Raw genomic sequence first — 21,716 nt, forward strand, 5'->3', positions numbered from 1 at the left:
ACTTTACTCTGTATAATAGGCTCCAGTTTCATCCACCTCATTAGAACTGATTCAAATGTATTCTTTTATAGTTAATAAAAATTGAACTGTGTTATTGTTGCCACCAAAGACAATTATATATAGACTTAAGAAAATGTTATGTAAAATAATTCAGGGAGTCTTCAGTTCTCAAAAATGAGAAATACTGAGAGGCAGGGAAAGAAACTTATGACTCTATAAAAGTCATAAAATACTAAAATTCATAGATCAGCAATAGTAATTTAGTGAATCTGAGTGTCTAATGATAAGCTATATTTTTATCATATGTTATGTTTAATTATTCAAATATCCCTGTCTTCTCAGCCTCTCATTATGTGGATCCTCAACAATACCAGTGCTCAGCCTCTGACCTTCCTCTTGACGGGTATGCCAGGCCTGAGAGCAGCCCAGATCTGGGTCTCCATCCCTGTTTGCCTCCTGTATGCTGGCGCCGTCTCTGGGAACAGTATGATCCTGTTTGTGGTCCTCCGTGAACAGAGCCTTCATGAGCCCATGTATTATTTCCTCTCTATGCTTTCAGCCACAGACCTGAGCTTATCCCTGTGCACACTTTCCACTACCCTTGGTGTCTTCTGGTTTGAAGCCCGAGAGATCAACTTAAATGCCTGCATTGCTCAGATGTTCTTTCTCCATGGATTTACTTTCATGGAGTCTGGGGTTTTGCTGGCCATGGCCTTTGACCGTTTTGTGGCCATCTGTGATCCACTGAGATACACCACCATCCTCACCAATGCCAGGATCGCCCAGATTGGGATGAGCATGTTGACAAGAAATGTTGCTGTCATGTTGCCAGTTGTGCTTTTTGTCAAGAGGCTATCCTTCTGCAGTTCTATGGTCCTCTCACATTCTTACTGCTACCATGTTGATCTCATTCAACTCTCATGCACAGACAACAGAATCAACAGCATCATTGGTCTGTTTGCACTCTTCTCCACGACAGGGTTTGACTGTCCTTGTATCTTGCTCTCCTATGTCCTGATCATCCGATCTGTCCTCAGCATTGCCTCCATAGAGGGCAGGCAGAAAGCCTTCAACACCTGCATTTCCCACATCAGTGCTGTTGCCATCTTCTACATCCCTCTCATCAGCCTGTCTCTTGTCCATCGCTATGGCCAGTCAGCACCTCCCATTGTCCACACCATCATGGCCAATATCTTCCTGCTTATTCCTCCTGTACTCAACCCTATCATCTACAGTGTGAAGACTAAGCAGATTCAAAAGGCTGTTATCAAGGTCTTAATTCAGAAGTGACTCCAAATCTAAGCTTTAGCTGTCTCAGAGTTAAGTGATTTGAATGAATGCTTTGGTAGAATGGTGCAACTGTCCACCAAATGCCTAGATATGCCTCCAACAGTACAAATTATTCAATTTATAGGTTGTATGATATTTGCTTAGCTTTCTTATTCAGTAAGTTCATATTAATAACACCTAAATTATTTTTGTTTTTAAGATAAAGTGAAATAATGTATGTAAACAAATATTTATATTTGAAAGTAGTATGAGGCCTGAATGAAATATTCACCAGACTCTTCAATAATAAAAGCTCAGATTTATGTAGATAACTTTAATAACAAGCCAGTTCTTTTCTGAATGATATACAAAAAAACACTTCTAATAATTGAATTTTTTTCCTTAAAACTCTCAATTCTCTACATGCTTTCAAAACAGATATATAGAGAGAGTGGATCCTAAAATATACATCAGTGTAACCTAACACTGGATCTTATGTAGGTAAATTTATTTTTGTCCTTTATTATGTTATAGGGGCATACACAGTGTGAATGTAAAATTTCATATCAAGTGCTCTGGATCAGTTTTGCTGCTGTTAGCTGAACATTAAACACTTGTAATAACATTTTTAACATCCCAGGAATGAGGATTGTACTGTTTCCCCATGATCAGCCTTGAGAAGAGAGAGCTCATACTTTTGGCTCATGCTTTATTTCTAACTCTGCCATTATGACTCCAACTATGGGCCCACTGGACCAGCATCAGTGGAGCCAAGGCCAAGTGATATTTCTATGTAGGTTCTCTCCACTTGGTTATTGAATTCTTCCATTGAGGTGTGTACTGTTTGGTGAGTAGTAGCATGAGATTTGGTGGGTGGTAGTTTGAGGTAAGGGCCTTCCCTTATGACTCAGATGGTAAAGAATCTGTCTGCAATGCTGGAGACCCAGGTTTGATCCTTGGGTCAGGAAGATATCCTGGAGAAGAGAATGTAAACCCACCCCAGTATTCTTCCCTGGAGAATCCTATGGGCAGAGGAGCCTGGCGGGCTACAGTCAATGGGGTCACAAAGAGTTGGACATGACTGAGCGATTAACACTTTCACTTTTAGTATGAGATAAAAGGTTTTCACTCTTTATGACCCTCTTCAATATGTACTTCACATACATATTCTGCAGACTTCCTTTTTTCTCTTCTTTCAAAGTTGCTTATTCTATCCCATGACCAACTATCCATACCTTTCAGAAAGGTACAGAAGTCCATGTATATCCACATAAGTCAGATAACCTCTCTTGACAACCAAGAGAACTGCACATTATGATAATTTTTCTTCATCATTTTTTTTATGACTACCCGTGTGTGGGACTGTTTTGCTGTTGTATTATATTTTGTGGCTCAGACCATAAAGAGTCTGATTGCAATGCAGGAGGCCCAAGTTCTATCTTTGGGTCTGAAAGATCCCCTGGAGAAGGAAATGGCAACCCACTCCAGTATTCTTGCTTGGAAGATCTTAAGAACAGAGGAGCCTGGCAGGCTACAGTCCATAGGGTCTCAAACAGTCGGACATGACCAAGCGACTACACTTTTCTTTCAGCACCAAACTGTCCACCAATCCACCCATAAAACCAGTGATAGATTCCATAGGATTCTAGGACAACCATTCATTCACATAATTTATTTGTGCTTTGTATAAATTATGTGAATGGGACCTTGCACTTTGCCTTTCCCACCATAATGGTTTAAACGTCCCAGATAGAGTAACAACATGAGATTTCACCAGCTACTAAATGTAATCTTGCCAGTTATATACTCAGGCATCTGTGTATATAATTGTGCATCTCTACACAGGTAGAACTGAAAATCATCAGGTTCACTATGGGATAAACTTGATCCAGAATTCCATCAATCATCTTGCTTCAATAATCTCATACTTTAACCAAACAAGAACGTGATGGTATATTTGGTTTCCCATATCAGTGAGATATTATATCCTATATCAATATTCCTCAAAGAATCTGGGTATTTGTCTTTCCCCAGTGAACAAGAACTTTTGTAAATGGACATATGTCTACTTGAAGAAAGACCTGGGTATTTTTTGCTGTTGTAGTTGTGTACTTATAATGGCATGGCAGGTTATTTCATCTAGGGAACCAAGACTCACATCCAGTTGATGACTACCCGGTATGTGAAGTGATTTAAATCTTTCAGATAATCTGAGGAGTCATAGCTTCCTGTTAGAGTGGTTGACACCAGTCTGATGGTCAGAAGTTCTCTATTTTAAATGTATTTCAAGTAATGCCTAGTCACTGTCTACTTAGCTTGTCTTCAATGCCATCATCTAATGCAACTGATCATTATGGGTGCTGCCACCTTGATTGTCATTCACGACTTGCTACTCTCTACTGCAGTTATTTAGCTTACTTCTGATTGTTAAGTACTGCCATGTGGTCTCAAAATCTCTGGGTTTGGCCCCAGATATTTGAGATGTACATGCCTGGACTCTTGTATCTTCCTGTATATAGAAAACTACTAAATTCTGTAACTTGAGATAACTAGTCTATTTTTAACAGTAATCTTTTGATCTGACACCTGCCTTTGTTTCTGCCTTTGTTTGCCTTTGTAGCTATATGTCCTAGCTACTCCCCCCACAACTCCTCAGAGCAGTTTTCTCAGTTACTTGAGATGCTGCCTCGTGGGTTTGAAGTCCTCAGTAGGTCTGCTGAAAAAAAAAACCCACAACTCTCAAATTTTAGATTGTTATTTATTTATTTTTTTTTAGTTGACACTCTGAACTCTAGATGCCAGAGAAGCCTATGACTGTTAGGTGCCACTTGAACTAGAATACGGGGAGGTTGCCTAAGGCTCAGCCTGAGGTAGTTCCAGGCTGCCTTTCTGGGAGGAGGTTTCGGTGGCCAGGTTGTTAGACAGTTCACCCTGTACTAATTCAATGTACAGCCACAGCCAAGGCTAATGAGAAGATGTAGGGAAGCTGTTTCAGCTGTGGTACTGGTCCATTCTGGCTGGGCCCCTGCTATTCCACTGGAGAGCTGGAGAACAAGCTCAGTGTGTGAATGCTGGAGGGAGCTATGCACTGCTGGAGCTGAGCACTGAAGAAACTGCATGGTGCCAGGCAATGGGGAACTGACATGTTCTGTGAGTCTGGCCTGCAAGCAACACAGAAAGCAGGGAGAGAAAACCCCTCTTCCTCTGGTGTTCTCCTACCATCCTCTAGTGACAAGTCTTAACATTGTGCCAACTGACAGAAGAGAAATAGCCACACAATCCAACACCTTCATCATGGAGCAGGCAAAATGAAATCTGGAGCTGAGAGATGATGAATCAGTAATAAGCCAGATACCATTACGGGTGACTATTGCAAATCCTGCAGATCCATCTCTGAAGCCTTATCGAATATGCCTTATGATACTCTATCCAGGAAAATAAAGTGGGGAAGATTTCTCCATTGGATCCTATTTGGTCAAAACTGACCCTATTTGTTGTTGATTGTCTCATACTTCTGGGTTGCAGATTCATGAACACTTAGTTACTGTTGTTGTTTAGTTGCTAAGTTGTGTCAAAACTCTTTTGTGACCCCACGGGCTGTAGCCTTCCAGGCTCCTCTGTCCATGGGATTTCCCAGGCAAGAATACTGGAGTCGGTTGCCATTTCCTTCTCCAGGGGATCTTCTGGACCCAGGGATCAAGCCTGCATCTCCTGCATTAGCAGGCAGAGTCTTTACTCTTGAGCCACCAGGGAAGCCCTCATGAACACCTAGTTCAGTTCAGTTCAGTCAGTCAGTCATGTATGACTCTTTGTGACCTTATGGACTGCAGCATGAACACCTAATAGTACTTATGAAAGTCTCACTCAGTGTCAGCCCTGGGGCAAGAAGCAAGAGGGGCATGGTGCAGGCCTAAAGCAGTCTAATATCTTGTTTTCTCTGTGTGAAATAAATGAATGATGGGGCTGCTTACTGCACCAGTGACTAGACAATGAGGCTGAATGATTTGAATGGTACACTGAAAAAACTGACTTTTAAGGCAAACTCAGACGGTGTTCTATTCTAGCCATTCTAGCCTGGAGAGTTTGTAGATTGAAAGTTTTGGTTGTCTCAGAGTAAGGTTTGGGCCATCCTTCCTGTTGTACTGTAAAGTTACCCTTAATTGTTTTTGTTTTTTGTGCAAGTTGTATTGCCCCTTTAAATCCCCATAAGTCAATTATTGTTGTTTAATTGCTCAGTCTTGTCTGAGCCCTCCAGGCTCCTCTTTACATAGGATTCTCCAAGCAAGAATAACGGAGTGGGTTGCCATTTCCTCTACCAGTGGATATTCCTGACCCAGGGATCAAAACCTTGTCTCCAGGAAGATTCTTTATCACTAAGTCACCAGGGAAGCCCTATAAAGTCAGTTAGGGTCATATAGTTATTAACTTCCGTTCCTTTATATTTTAAACCTCAGAGAAGAAAAATGATCCAGAAAAAGGTTTTCATAGGCAACACCCTTTAAAAAGAATGAAAGTAGCTCCAGGGCAATGGGGAAATGCTATGAGTACGTGATGTAGACAGAAGTGGTCTCAGAAAGACCGCTCAGAGCAATCCCTTTTATCAGAAATATTTGTTGTTAAATTCATGACCTTTTCCATTAAAATAATAATACTAACAATAAGAAAAAAGTAACAAGGGGAAAATTAATGAAAGTGGCAGGGATTAGGCAGCAATTTGAATTGGAAAAAGAAAATAATATATTTTATTTCATATTTTACTTGACTTTACCTAAATTTACTTAGATAAATGTACCTTGTACTTAAATATAGACCCTATAGGTCCAGATTTCTCCTGCCTTCCTCCTTCAAAAAACAAACAAATAAACAAAACACTTTTTTTTTTTTTTTTGGTTCCAACTGCTTTTCCTCCTGGTCCCATTTTGTTACCTGGAGACCAATGGATTTTCAACACAAAACAATGCAGATACCTGTCAAAAAGTGATGGGAAGAAGTAACATAGTTGAACTTGAGCCTTATAATTGCATTAAGATCCTAGAGTCATATGTATATCAAAGTTAAACATTTAAACTACTTTATTTAGTACTTTAACTGGAGTAAGCATTTTTGGAGGGGAGTGGAAAACACAGATTAATAGTCTAAAGGCATCTTTTCTTCAATTTCCTTCCTGACCTGATTTGATGACTGTAGCCCCACCCCTAGCACATTCCCTTTTCTACTAACCTGGAGACAGGGTCATCATTGTTGGCTCATCAAAACTTATTTATTTATCTCTTCTTACTTTTTCAAGAGTAAGATGTTTTACTAGATCTTATTTTCTATTCTCTGCCTGAAAAATCATGTCATTCCATAAAATATTATCAAAATTACACCTTTTATTTACTTTCAATCTTCAAAGTTGAGGGCTTGATAAATATTGATTTTCTCTTCTAAACTTGAGGGTCCAAGATACCAGGACTACTTGTGACCCTTGGCTTTCTGCTCTGTGAGATTAAATGCCTTTGGTTGCCAGTAAATGTGAAGACAATGACAAAAGGGGGAACCTATGATAAATTTGAGAGTTCATAAGCTACTTAAATGCATTAGCATTAAAACTAAAGTTAAACATTGTGATGACCAAATAGAGTTTTGTGCACAGAATTCTACATAAGGTCTGTAATAGTCTCACTGAGTCTACTAAGGTACATACTTTATTTTGGAGCTACAGCTGGATATGGGCTGCCTTACCAACATCTGAGACTGGCATTCCCAAAGCCTGCACCTGATGTGGGAACAGGGTCACAGGAGTTAAATCTGACTGTGAGACAGAAACTTGCTCTCTGCATTTTCTTAGGAGAGGTTATTATTGACAGACAGTGATCAAGCAAGTGGAGTCAGTATTCCCAGGGGCATAGTATCTGTTCATTCTCATGAGGATGTGCCTGTGCTTCCTAGAGATGTATATGAGAGCATAAAAAAGGATGCGATTCCCAGCAGGCGCTGGAGCAAAGAAGCTGCCGAACCTGAAGAATCTGAAACCTTGCCACCCTTGTTCTGGGATAAGGTAACCAGGAGCCTGGTAGGTGTCTTGAAGACTCAAACTAAACTTCCTTAAGATGATTTTATGTTTTCCAAGGAAAACTCGGCAATTTATAGGCATCAACCCAATGCCTTTTAGAGGGCTAGAGATAAAAATGTTTCATAGGTTCTCCAGCCAAGGGATCAAGCTATGTTTTGGACAGTGTTGATGACTGAAAAGATTAGGGTCTATAAGTGGGACAGGGTACATCTTTGTATTTGCATTATGAACAGTTGAAAAAATGATATTATCAACAGCAGCTCATTTATTTAGTTACCTGAATTAGGTTGGAAGCTTGTCAAAAAAAACATCAGACACGTAACTTTGGAAATGACCCATTTTGAAGGGACTTATTGAGTAAGAATGGACAAGGGGTTATCCCTTTTCTCTCTGCCTCTGAATTCCATTTGCCCACAAAGGCAGACTGTCAGCTGCACCACTGGGGCTTCTCTGGTATAGAGTTGTTAAAAGGAGTGTCACCCAAGGTGTTGGTGATGCTGATGCCAGAGGTGTGAGCAGGCCCAAGTCTAAACAGCAGAGATAAGAACCTGAGCTGCAAGTCACCAATCTAAGGGCATTCATGGAGAAGCCAAGAACAATGGGAAAAGAACTTGGAAGAGGGAGAAAAGAGCAATATCTGTGGCTACTATGAGCAGGACCAGTAGCAATTGCATGAAAGGATGTGAGGGTTTAGGCAACAACAAATAACTACTGTGGTATGTACTGCATGCCAAGGGAACACTAACCACATCTGAAAGGCTGAGACACAATGCACACTCAGGACTGTGGTAGATTGATTTTATATTTTCATACACATGAACAGTACTATAAGATTTAGGTCTCCTTTAACTCCTGTTACTATAGCATCTGTGGTTTGTTTGAGTACATGATCATTGACCACATTCATGATATTATAGCTTTTCCAGATTGCAATATATTCCAATTTAGTTTTCAGTTCAGTTCAGTCACTCAGTCATGTCTGACTCTTTGCGACTCCATGAACTTCAGCATGCCAGGCCTCCCTGTCCATCACCAACTCCTGGGGTTCATCTAAACTCATGTCCATTGAGCCAGTGATGCCATTGAACCACCTCATCTTCTGTTGTCCTCTTCTCCTCCTGCCCTCAATCTTTCTCAGCATCAGGGTCTTTTCCAATGAGTCAGCTCTTCATATCAGGTGGCCAAAGTATTGGAGTTTCAGCTTCAACATCAGTCCTTCCAATGAACACCCAGGACTGATATCCTTTAGGATGGACTGGTTGAAACTCCTTGCAGTCCAAGAGACTCTCAAGAGTCTTCTCCAACACCACAGTTCAAAAGCATCAATTCTTCAGTGCTCAGCTTTCTTTATAGTCCAAAGCTCACATCCATACATGACTACTAGTAAAACCATAGTCTTGACCAGATGGACCTTTGTTGGCAAAGTAATGTCTCTGCTTTTTAATATGCTGTCTAGGTTGGTCATAACTTTCCTCCCAAGGAGTAAGCGTCTTTTAATTTCATGGCTGCAGTCACCATCTGCAGTAATTTTGGAGCCCCCAAAAATAAAGTCAGCCACTGTTTCCATTGTTGCCCCATCTATTTGCCATGAAGTGATGGGACTGGATGCCATGATCTTAGTTTTTTGAATGCTGAGCTTGAAGCCAGTTTTTTCACTCCCCTCTTTCACTTTCATCAAGAGGCTCTTAGTTCTTCACTTTCTGCCATAAGGGTTGTGTCATCTGCATATCTGAGGTTATTGATATTTCTCCCATCAATCTTGATTTCAGCTTGTGCTTCTTCCAGCCCAGCGTTTCTCATGATGTACTCTGCATAGAAGTTAAATAAGCAGGGTGACAATATTCAGCCTCGATGTACTCCTTTTCCTATTTGGAACCAGTCTGTTGTTCAATATCCAGTTCTAAATGTTGCTTCCTGACCTGTATACCAGTTTCTCAAGGCAGGTCAGGTGGTCTGGTATTCCCATCTCTTTCAGAATTTCCCACAATTTAGTTTACTTGATTCATAAACCTCCAAACGTGGTGGCTTAAAAAGAAGAAAAAAGAAAAGTTATTAAAGCACTCTACTACTTCTATAGATGGGCTTCCTAGATGGCGCTAGTGGTAAAGAACCCACCTGCCAATGAAAGAGACAGAAGACACTTGGGTTCAGTCCTTGGATTGGGAAGATCCTCTGGAGATGGGCATAGTAACCCACTCCAGTATTTTTGCCTGGAGAATTCCATGAACATAGGAGCCTGGCATGCTACTGTCCATAGTGTTGCCAAGAGTTGGACATGACTGAAGAGACCTAGCGTGCACAGACACACATCTATAGAGTTGTTTAGAAGTATATAAGGAATAAAGATAGACTCAAAGAGTATAAAGGTCTTAGATAAAAATGAATCTATTTAAATTTACTCCTTATTTTTCTTTATATAGAAAAAGTTATATAACATTATTTTTTGATACCTAAATGTGAACTGTGTTTAATTTAACTGACAACTAAAGTGAGTTGTGTTCAGTAAACATAACTGAGAATAATAATTTGATTATTTATCTACCAGGAGCAGTATGTAAGAGACCTATTTATGATGCTTCCTCTCAATGCCTCAGAAGCTGCAGTCTCCACATTCCTGTTGATTGGGATCCCAGGGCTTGAAGGTGTGCACATTTGGATCTCCATCCCTATCTGCCTCATGTACTTCATGGCTATCCTGGGAAACTGCACCATTCTATTTGTCATCAGGACAGAGCCTTCTCTGCATGAGCCCATGTACGATTTCCTCTCCATGCTGGCATTATCGGACCTGGGCCTGTCTTTCTCTTCTCTTCCCACCATGCTTAGGATTTTTTTGTTCAATGCCATGGGGATTTCTGTTGATGCCTGCATTGCTCAGGAATTTTTCATCCATGGATTCACGGACATGGAGTCCTCAGTACTCCTGATCATGTCTTTTGATCGCTTTGTAGCAATTTGCAACCCCCTGAGATACCGCTCCATCCTTACTAGCTCCAGAGTTTTGCATATTGGGTTAGCATTTGCTTTTAAGAGCATTCTCCTAGTTCTTCCCCTCCCTTTCACTTTAAAGAGACTCAAATACTGTAATAAACGCCTGTTATCCCACTCCTACTGCCTCCACCAGGATGTCATGAAGCTGGCGTGCTCTGACAATAGAGTTAACTTCTACTACGGTCTGTTTGTTGCACTCTGTATGATGTCAGACAGTATGTTAATTGTTGTCTCCTATGTGTTTATTCTGAAGACTGTATTGGGTATTGCATCTCACAGGGAATGGCTTAAAGCTCTTAACACCTGCGTGTCCCACATCTGCGCTGTGCTCATCTTCTATGTGCCCATCATCACCTTGGCTCTCATGCATCGCTTTCCCAAGCATACACCCCCTGTGGCTATGATTCTGATGGCTGATGCATTCTTGCTGGTACCACCCTTGATGAATCCTATCTTGTATTGTGTAAAAACTCAGCAGATTAGAGTGAAGATTCTGGAAAAATTGGAAAAACTGGGTCTGAAGTCTAAATGATGAGGCAAAGGTAGAAGTTCCATTTTCTTTACATCAAATTGCCTCAGGAGTACGACAACATGTCTTTCAAATAGGAGCTGCTTCCATTTACTTTAGAGTCCTTAATTATATTAGCTAATTCATTAAGTAATCAATTAATATCTATCATGGATGTCACACACCACAGCTTTTTGATATTAAGGAAGAAGAGGCTTACAATTTATAAAGTAGGTAGTGATCCTGTTGTTGTTGTTGTTGGGGGAGACTGAGGCCATCTATCCTCAGGTAAAAGAGTAAAGAAGACATCTAACCTCAGAGAAGCTTGTAAGTAGGAGTTCAACTATAATTGGGAGAATTCTGCAATGTTCTGGACCATTTAGCATCTTTATATTTGCCTCTTGGCATTTGATTCCTCCTTGTGATTTACATTAAATCCTTTCCAATGTGATTAGGTTTGTCTAAGTAAGTTTTCTTCCTTGCTAACCAAAGGGTGGTACACTGATGTGCCTCAGCAGCATCTGGGAAATAATAAGAATCATAGGATCTCAACCTTCTTCAAGCCTACTAAGTCAGAATCTGTCTTTTAACAAGATTCTAGGTGGTTGGTGTGTACATTAATGACTGAAAAATACAAAATACTTTCCTGGGATAATGTGAAAAGAAAACCTAGAGAGTTTGTCTTTTGCTAAAGCCAATTTGGAGGGAAAGTGTAGGAGGAAATCCTTGGGGCACAAAAGATGACCTATATACATCATCAACATTCATACGTTTCTCTCATTGATGCACTGTGAATTTACACAAGGAAAGAGTTATGAATGATCCAAATTTAAAAGTCTCTTCAAGATGAAATACTTCATCCATTGTATATGCTTGGCAGGTGTATCTCAATTTGAACTAAATTAATAGTCTAAATGGAAGGGTGTGGGTAAAATGGCTAGCATAAAGAAGTGTAATAAACATTAGAGAACAAATTATAGTTCCAGAAGTTATTAATATCTCTATCCCCATATGCGCTGTTGAGAGGAGAAAGAACATTTAAGTTCTTCCTGAAACTTATCATTCAAGTTGGTGTGGAATGATTTTCAGAGAGAGAACGGTGCTATGAGTGGTAATAGTGAGCCCTGAAAACCAAAGATGTTACAGGATTGATGTGGGTGTGGCCAGTGGTCAGGAGAGAGTGAGAGCCAGGGGAGAGCAGTTGAGGCCCTGCTGTGACATGAAGAGCTCTTTGCTCCCATCTCTTCTTTCTCTCTCTAAGTTGCTTCAGTAGTGTCCAACTCTGTGCGACCCCATTGAGAGCAGCCCACCAGGTTCCCCTGTCCCTGGGATTCTCCAGGCAAGAACACTGGAGTGGGTTGCCATTTCCTTCTCCAATGCATGAAAGTGAAAAGTGAAAGTGAAGTTGCTCAGTTGTGTCCAACTCTTAGCGACCCCATGGACTGCAGCCTACCAGGCTCCTCCGTCCGTGGGATTTTTCAGGCAAGAGTACTGGAGTGGGGTGCCATTGCCTTCTCTGTACCATCTCTTAGTAAAGTAATAAAAACATGGAGGCAGTCAGTGATTCTGCATTTAGCTCATCTACCACCAAGTTACAAAAGGCCATTCAAATGCTTTCAGTAGTTTCGTGTATACAATGAGGTGGTAGGAACTTAAAGAAACTTCCAACTGTAAAGTTCTTTATTCAGATTAAATATTCATACAAAGTTTAAATATAGTTATTTTAATTTCCATGATTAATTTCAAAAACTATCATTTATTGAATATTTTATATGTTCAGACAGTATGATACAGAGACTTGACTGCATGAAATCCTTATTGCACCTATTTTACAAACATGGAACAGCTAGTGCCAAATTACTCAGGAATAATGGACTGAGGACTCTAAGCCAGGCCAATGTGACTCCACATTCTTTATATCCAACATTCTACTCTCAGTAAAGAAATGGGAAGATGGAGGTTGGTGTTCCAGGGAGGAGGAAGGAGTGGGCTTTGGGGGGAAAAAAAAAAAAAAGTTTCTCAGAGACCTCATCACTGTTCTTCAAGACCAAGCTGTTTCTCCATTCAATAATTTTAATAGAGTATTTTGTAGCAGGGGTTTTGAATTAAGGCAAATCTGAAAATAAATTCTGTTTAGTAACTAATTTTATAGACCTGGGGCATTCTTAAAATCTCACCCTCAGTATTCTCATTCATGAAATTGAGAGCTGCTGCTGCTGCTAGGTCGCGTCAGTCGTGTCTGACTCTGTGCGACCCCAGAGACGGCAGCCCACAAGGCTCCTCTGTCCCTGGGATTCTCCAGGCAAGAACACTGGAGTGGATTGCCATTTCCTTCTCCAATGTATGAAAGTGAAACGTGAAAGTGAAGTCACTCAGTCGTGCCCAACTCTTCGTGACCCCATGGACTGTAGCCTACCAGGCTCCTCCATACATGGGATTTTCCAGGCAACAGTACTGGAGTGGGGTGCCGTTGCCTTCTCCATGAAATTGAGAGACTGACATATAATTAGTTTATTAAAAGAATATATAGTATATCTTAAAGAATAGTTTGATAAAATATGAGGCTATAACTGTTTCTGTATTCCTAGAATATGTTCTAATATATCACTGTGTATTCTTATCTTGTCACTAAATGGATTTGATCTGAAAATTTGATTTTTTCACTTTTCATTTAAAATGTGTTCTTCTGTAATCACAAGTAACAAGGATGTTTCAACTGCTCAACATATTAAAGTAGAGAATTCTTATTGTGCTAGTGAATGCTGAAAATGCATTTAATAGGATTCATTAAATAAGCTTATTAAAATTTTTTTAAATGCAACATAAATGAACTATTAAGTGTTATAAACTTTATTCAAAGATCTAGCAGTCAACCATCTAGCAGTGCCAGTAAGTGAAACACTAATGCCATTTAAATAAAATGAGAAACAACATTTTTTGTTCACTCTTAAACTTTCATAACAGGTTGGAGATTCCAAAGAATTTAATAAAATAAGAAAATAAAATAATTTATATGAATATTAGGGGAACATTACCTATCATCTATTTTTACTTATGAATGCTATTAATAAATACAAATAAAATACAAAAATTTTAAAATGGTCCTAAAATTTTGTGATAATTTGGTAAAGTAACATATTAATGCAAGATAAAAAAAATGTTTTTCTCAATCTAGCAATATATATGTGGAGATAGAAATGGCCAATTACCTCAGTTGATTAGAGTTTGGTGCTATTAACACCAAGGTCCTGGGTTCAATCCCCATACAGGCCACAGAAAGTTTTCCTCCTTACTACCCAAGGTGATGACATGTTAAGGGCTTCCTAGGTGATGCTAGTGGTAAAGAACCTGCCTGCCAATGGAGGAGACTCGAGAGACATGGGTTTGATTCCTGGGTGGGGAAGATCCCCTGGAGAAGGAAATGACAACCCATTCCAGTATTCCTGCCTAGGGAAACCCATGGAGAGAGGAGCCTGGCAGGCTACAGTCCTTGAGCATGACTGAGCACACACACACACACACACACACACACAGAAATGGGGTAATGTTTTATTTATAATAGCAACACAATCATACATTTTAAAAACTACATAGAAATAGACTTAAATAAAGTGAATAATTTTATTGAAAAGTGTAGAAATGTTCTTAATAAATGAAATACATAAATTGTTGGAGGTGGAAACATCGTGAATGCTGATTTGTTTATATTTAATCTACTAAAAATGTAGTTCTTGTTAGAATTTCATAGTTTTTAATTCCTTTTGAAAAAGGACCACTTTATACCACATATTAACCAAATCACACTATGAGGCTGGTCTAATAGATCAGTGATATGTGAACATATATGACACATATATATATTGTTGTTCAGTTGCTCAGGTATGTCCGACTCTGTGACCCCATGGACTGCAGCACACCAGGCCTCCCTGTCCATCACCGATTCCTAGAGTTTGCTCAAACTCATGTCCATTGAGTTGATGATGCCATCCAACCATCTCATCCTCTGTCATCCCCTTCTCAGCATCAGAGTCTTTTTCAAAGAGTCAGCTCTTTGCATCAGGTGGCCAAAGTACTGGAGCTTCAGCATCAGTCCTTCCAATGAATATTCAGGGTTGATTTCCTTTAGAATTGACTGGTTTGACCTCCTTTGCTGTCCGAGGGACTTGTCTTCTCTAGCACCACGGTTTGAAAGCATCCATTTTTTAGTGTTCAGCCTTCTTTATGGTCCAACTCTCATATCCATATATGATACTGGAAAAACAATAGCTTTGACTATATAGACCCTTGTCGGCAAAGTGGTGTCTCTGCTTTTTAATATGCTGTTTAGGTTTGCCATAGCTTTTCTTCCAAAGAGCAAGCATCTTATAATTTCATAGCTGCAGTCACCATCTGCAGTGATTTTGGAGCCCAAGGAAAGAAAGTCTCTCACTGTTTCCATTGTTTCCCCATCTATTTGCCAAGAAGTGAAGGGACCAGATGCCAAGATCTTCATTTTCTGAATGTTGAGTTTTAAGCCAGCCTTTTCACATATATATATCATACTCCATAAGAAGATTTCTAAAGCAAAGTCCATATCCATACACACACCTAAAATATGACATATATGCTGCTTAGTCAGTCATGTCTGAGTCTTTGCGACCCCATGGACTATAGTCTGCTAAGCTCCTCTATTCATGGGATTCTCTAGGCAAGAATCCTGGAGTGGGTTGCCATTCCCTTTACCAGGGAATATTCCCAATCCAGGGATCGAACCAGGTCTCCTGCACTACAGGTAGATTCTTTACCATCTGACCCACCAGAGAATCCAAAAATATGACATACATAGTTTTTTATTTCAGTGAGAAAAAGAGAATGTATGTAATAGATGATGCTACTACGAGTACATAATTACCCTGTTAACATAAAATTGGACTTAGAAAGAAAAGTCATTATAACAGTTCTTTGAAAACAGGCTTAAGAGAATATGTGCAGAACAAGTTAAAGACACTTGTTTTAAAAGCAACACATGAAAAACAAAAAATATAAAGATATATAAAAGTGGATTTCATCATGTAAAACTGTATTTACTTGAGATTTGGTTCCTTAAATAATGAAAAAGGCACTTACTATATTTGCAAAGGTATAAAAAGGATTTTATATGAAGGATTTCTTGCATATTTGTTTTTAAAACCATAAACAATGCAGTAGAAAAATGGATGAAGGCTCTTTGAAGAGACTTTCATAGAGGAAGAAACAAAATAGTCTACAGGTATGTGAAAGACACTGTTTCTATTAGGAAAATCTGATGTAAAGTAAAATTCATCACTAATAAAATAGATGAAAATTTGAGAATAATGGTAACAGGGAATTCTGGTGGACATGCAGAAAACGTACATTCCTAACACACCTGAATGGTTGTGACAAGACTTAGATTCTGACTGTTTCTGGGCCATGGATGTGATGTTAATAGGGGCTCACAATAGACCACTCCCCTTCTCTAGGGCTCATAAACTTTCATCAATATGCACATGAACACTTCAAGGGACAGAAATATACATCCATGTACATGGACTTTTGTGTACCTGAATGACATTTTATGCATGATGAACTGAGTTCTCAGTCATGGAAACCTTTGTGTCAGGTAACGAACAAATATGGAGGAAACATCCTTCTCACTAAGCACAACCCACCTTCCTGGGCTGCAATCTCGTGTGGATTCTCTCTCTAATCTCCTTCATCTTGACACTATAGAGAATAGGGTTTATCAATGGGGGAAGCAGGAAGTGGACATAGGAGAGAAGAGTATGGGCAGGCTGAGGGATTGGCATCCTGAGATGATCAATGAGAGCCAGGAGGACCATTGGCACATAGAAGAGAAGCACAGCAGAGAGGTGGGCAGCACAGGTTTGGCCAGCTTTCCAGCGATCCTCACTGGATCCCAAACCTTGCAACACCCTGCCAATTAGGCCATAGGAGAATAAAATAAGCAGAGGATCCAAGCCCATGGCAGACAGGACCACAAAGAGGCTGTAGACTGCTCCCCCACCTCCGGGGCAGGCCAAATGGGCTATATCCGGGTGCAAGCAGTAAGAATGGGTCAGGACCTGTGGACGGCAGTAAGGCATGTGGGCCAGGAGGAATGGAAGGGGCAGGTGGAGACCCAGGCTTCGGAAAGCAATCGCCACACAGATCTTGCTGATGACACCATTGGTGAGGAGTGTTGGGTAGTGGAGAGGGCGGCAAATGGCCAGTGCCCGATCCAAGGCCATGGCGAGTAAGACAGAGGACTCCATGACAGAAAAAACATGGACAAAGAACATCTGGAGGAGGCAGGCTGAGGCAGAGACAGCATGAGTATTTGCAAAGGCAAGACCCAGCAGGGTGGGCATCAAGGCTGTGGACAAGCCAACATCAGACATGCTGAGCAGAAAGAGGAAGAAGTACATTGGGCGGTGCAGTGTGGGCTCCAGGGCAATGATCCAGAGGATAGCACCATTACCCAGGGCAGACAGAAGGTAGACAGTGATGAGGGGTACTGCCCACCAGGAGGGTACAGCTGATAGTCCTGGCAGGCCCACCAACAGGAAGGTGGGGGCCATCGAAGTGCTGGCATTGGGAGTTGAGTGGGTGAGGAATGTTGACATACTTCAGGATCCCACTTTGAACTCTGGAAACTGAAAACAGATTAGAAGGATTTATTTAACCTTATGACACATTTGCATAAGGCTTTCTAAAACTGCCTGCCCCCTCCCTCTCCTGCCCCAGGCACACATACACATACTCAATCTAGTATCTATGCCATAGTCATCCCTTGCCTTGGAGCATTTTCTATAGCTGTCCACAAAGCTCTGATTCTCTCTTTAAATTATTTTCCCATTTTCCTCAACCCTGTTTTTCACTGTAGCTTTTTTCCTAATTTGCTCCCTCCTTTAACGGAAAACACCCATAAGGGGGTCTATACTCCTATGAACACGTTTTCTTTTTTTCTTTTTTAAATATATTTGGCTATGCAGGATCTTAGTTGCAGCATGCAAACTAAGTTGCAGCATGTGGGATCTAGTTCCCTGACCAGGGATTGAACCCCAGGCTCCCTGCATTGTGAGTATGGAGTGTTAGCCACTGGACCACCAGGGAAGTCCCTAAACATGTTTTCGACTCCTCCCAGTCCCAGGCAATCTGACTTCTGTGCTGCCTCAACACACATTTCAATTCAACTGCTCTCATTAGTCATCCATTACTCCTTTATTACTAAATCTAGGGGCACTTACATTTCCTAAACTGATATATTTCTCAATGAGCTTTGGCTCTTATGAAACACTTTCTCCTTTTCTTTTTAATTCTACCTCCCAGAATTTATATTCTTAGTTCTCCATCCCCTTTCCCATCCAATTTATACACTGGTATTTTTGAGAATCTTTATTTGGCTGTTTCCTTTTTCCTCAGTGACATTCCTCCTGACTTCAACTAAACTTTATAAATGGATGAATCATAAATATATCTCCAGATCATTCTATATTTAGTTCACCCAAATCTCTACTTGGATGTCGTAAGCATTTTAAATTCAAATAATCCAAATCAGATCTTAACAAATGTATTCACATACAAAATATTAAATTGTACTTGGTTCTTATACTGCAAACAAAAATTAACTCAGAAAGGTTTAAGGATTTAAATGTAAGACCTGGAACTACTAGATGAAAATATAAGGGGAAAGCTTCATGACATAGGACTTGGTGATAATTTCTTGAGTATGACACTGAAAGCACATGTGACAAAAGCAAAATTGAAAAGCGGCATTGGATCAACTGGAAAAGTCCCGTGTAGTAAAGGAAACAATCAGTGGGGTAGAAAGGTAACCTATAAAATGGAAGAGGGTATTTTTAAACCATATATCTGATATATCTGATATCTAAAATACATAGTTTCTACAGCTCAATAGAAAAAAAGGAATAACTCCATTTTAAAAATGGGAAATGAGTCTCCCAAGATTACATACAAATGGTCAACAGGTACATGAAAAGATACTCAACATCAGTAATACTCAAGGAAATGTAAATAAAATCTTAATTATATAATAACCTCACACTTGTTAAGATGACTATAATTTTTTTAAAAAAGATAGGAGTTGTCAAGGAGATGAAGAAATTGAAAACCTTGTACACTGTTACTGGGAATGTGAAATGGTGCAGTCACCAAGGAAAACAGTACAGTGTTCCTCAAAAAATTAGAAACGAAATTGCTAAATGATCCATAAATCTGTTTTGGGGTATACATTCAAAAATATTGAGATCATAATCTCAAAGGATATCTGCATCCCCATGTTCCTTGGAGCACTATTCACAATAGTCAATATATGGAAACAACCTAAATGTCAATCAGTGGATAAATGAATAAAGAAAATATGGTAAACACGCAAGGAAGGCTGTTTCTATTGTTATTTAGTCACTGAGTCATGTCTGACTTTTTGCGACCCCATGGACTGTAGCCTGCCAGGTTCCTCTGTCCATGGGTTTTCCCAGGCAAGAATACTGGAGCAGGTAACCATTTACTTCTCCAGGGAATTTTCTTGATGCAGGGATGGAACCTTGTGTCTCCTGCATTAGCAGGCAGATTTTTTTTAAACCACTGAGTCACTAGGGAAGCCCGCAAGGAAGGCTATTCAGCCTTAAGAATGAAGGATGACTTGCTATATACAGCAACATGGATGGACCTGGAGACAGTCTGCTAAGTGAAATAAGCCTGTCACAGAAGGACAAATACTGCAGGAGTCCACTTATATGAAGTATATAAGTAGTCAAACTCATAGAAACAAAGAGAATGGTGGTTGCTGGGAGGGGGGAAAATTCTGTTTAATGAATAAAAAGTTTCAGTTATGCAAGATGAAAGGTTCTAGAAATCTTCTGTACAACATTGTGCCTAGAGTTACCAACTTAAAATTTTAAGAGGTTAGATGTCATGAGTCATCTTAAAATAAAAAATTCCACAACAACAACAACAACAAAATCTAATATAACCGTGGTATTTTATATGAGGTTAAAAGATTAGGGAAACAATGGAACAGAGTTTCCCTAAATGGAACAATGTTTGCAGCTTACATTACTGAATGAAGTTTAGAATTTGAAATACATTTAAAAACTACAAATAAATAAGAGAGATGAGTAATCTAACATCAAATTTGGCAAAATATGATTTTTTTCTCATAAAAATAAATACAAATACTGAACAAATGTACAATAAAATCAGTTCCAATGGTCACAAAAATAATACACATTTTCAAAATAATAAAACATTTCCTACCCATCACATGGAATAAATCATAAAATCTGATAAAATTATATTCTGGAAAAGATTAAGGCCCTGGCTCTTAATCAAGGCTGCAAGACTATAAAACTGTATAGCCCTTTTGGGAGCAATTTGGCAGAACTCACTAAAACAAGAACTTTATTTGGCAGTTCTAGTTTTTGATATACTAACCAGACAGAATGACTCTCATATGCATAAGGAGGCATAAAAAAGATTTTTGTTTGCAAAAGGAAAAAAGTAGAGTTCTTTATAATTCTTCAATTAATTAGTTCCGATAACTAATTAATCAGGGAGATGGTCATGGTGAGTAATAATCTTAATAGTTAAGAAAGAAAATATATTGTTGAGTTAAACAATGTATAGTGATTTCTATACAATGGCATCAGTTTAAAATCCTCTTAAAGTACTGTCTCCCTGATAGCTACATTTGTACTTAAATGCCTAGAAGCCCTGGAAGGATTTGCATTCAATTGATTTGATTAGAGTAGTAATGGCTGTGGAAAAGGGACTAATACTGGATGGAGGATAGGAATTCAAAGATGACTTTGGCCTTAAGCCTAATACTTTATTTTTTCAGATAGATTCTCTTAACAAATGAGTGTCAATTACTCGGCAAGCTCCATTGTTTCATATCAAATATTTCTCCCTAATCCAATTCATTCACCCATCAACAATGTTGTGGTCTTTGCTGAGGCTTATATTTGCATTATCTCCATTGGTTTCCCTACTACCAATTCTTCTTTTTAATCCTTCCACCATACAAATCCCACAGTGTTATTTCCAATTTGCTGTCTGATAATGTGGCTGTGATGTCTTTCCTCAAATCCATCTGGTTTTCTCCCGCTTTAAAACAGAGTCCAAAACTGCTTTACCATCTGGCCCAAAACAACGTTTACTATTTAATCCAATTCTATTTCTACTCATCCGTTTTAGCCTTCCAGCCCTACTGGGACTCCTCAGGTATGTCACTGACTTTCACACCTTCAAAAATACAATACATAAGTGCAATTTTCTTCTCTCTCTATACGATCATGCCTCATATATATCATGGAGTTCCAACACAGATACTGTTTCTCTCTCCCCTGGAAGCCTGCAGACCACCTTTTCTCCCAGGGTCCGGGATAGATTACTTACCCTCTCCTGTCACACTCTGGCACATTCCCTAAAACAGTCTCTAACATTCTCAGTTCAATTCAGTTCAGTTCAGTTGCTAAGTCATATCCGACTCTTTGCGACCCCATGAATTGCAGCATGCCAGGCCTCCCTGTCCATCACCAACTCCCTGAGTTCACTCAAACTCACGTCCATCAATCAGGTCAGTGATGCCATCCAGCCATCGCATCTTCTGTCATCCACTTCTCCTGCCCCCAATCCCTCCCAGCATCAGAGTCTTTTCCAATGAGTCAACTCTTTGCATGAAGTGGCCAAAGTACTGGAGTTTCAGCTTCAGCATCAGTCCTTCCAAAGAACACCCAGGTCTGATCTCCTTTAGAATGGACTGGTTGGATCTCCTTGCAGTCCAAGGGACTCTTAAGAGTCTTCTCCAACACCACAGTTCAAAAGCATCAATTCTTCGGTGCTCAGCTTTCTTCACAGTCCAACTCTCACATC

General features: G+C 39.7%; 3 protein-coding genes across 3 annotated transcripts; 2 read left to right on the forward strand and 1 right to left on the reverse strand.

The window, feature by feature from the left end:
- The first annotated feature begins 321 nt into the window (after positions 1–321).
- Positions 322–1,290, forward strand: LOC102390006 (olfactory receptor 51F2). Its single transcript, XM_025265929.3, has one exon. The coding sequence runs from the start codon at positions 352–354 to the stop codon at positions 1,288–1,290; it is 939 nt and encodes a 312-aa protein (XP_025121714.3). The 5' UTR covers positions 322–351.
- An 8,603-nt stretch (positions 1,291–9,893) lies between these two features.
- LOC102413161 (olfactory receptor 51A7-like) lies at positions 9,894–10,847 on the forward strand. The gene has a single exon (XM_006040830.4). It carries the CDS (start codon positions 9,894–9,896, stop codon positions 10,845–10,847), a length of 954 nt encoding a protein of 317 aa, XP_006040892.4.
- Positions 10,848–16,477: 5,630 nt separating this feature from the next.
- LOC102412816 (olfactory receptor 51S1-like) lies at positions 16,478–17,446 on the reverse strand. The gene has a single exon (XM_006040892.4). The coding sequence runs from the start codon at positions 17,444–17,446 to the stop codon at positions 16,478–16,480; it is 969 nt and encodes a 322-aa protein (XP_006040954.4).
- Between the last annotated feature and the right edge of the window lie 4,270 nt (positions 17,447–21,716).

This window comes from Bubalus bubalis, chromosome 16 (genome assembly GCF_019923935.1).
Source record: "Bubalus bubalis isolate 160015118507 breed Murrah chromosome 16, NDDB_SH_1, whole genome shotgun sequence".
In the NCBI taxonomy this organism is placed as follows: domain Eukaryota; kingdom Metazoa; phylum Chordata; class Mammalia; order Artiodactyla; family Bovidae; genus Bubalus; species Bubalus bubalis.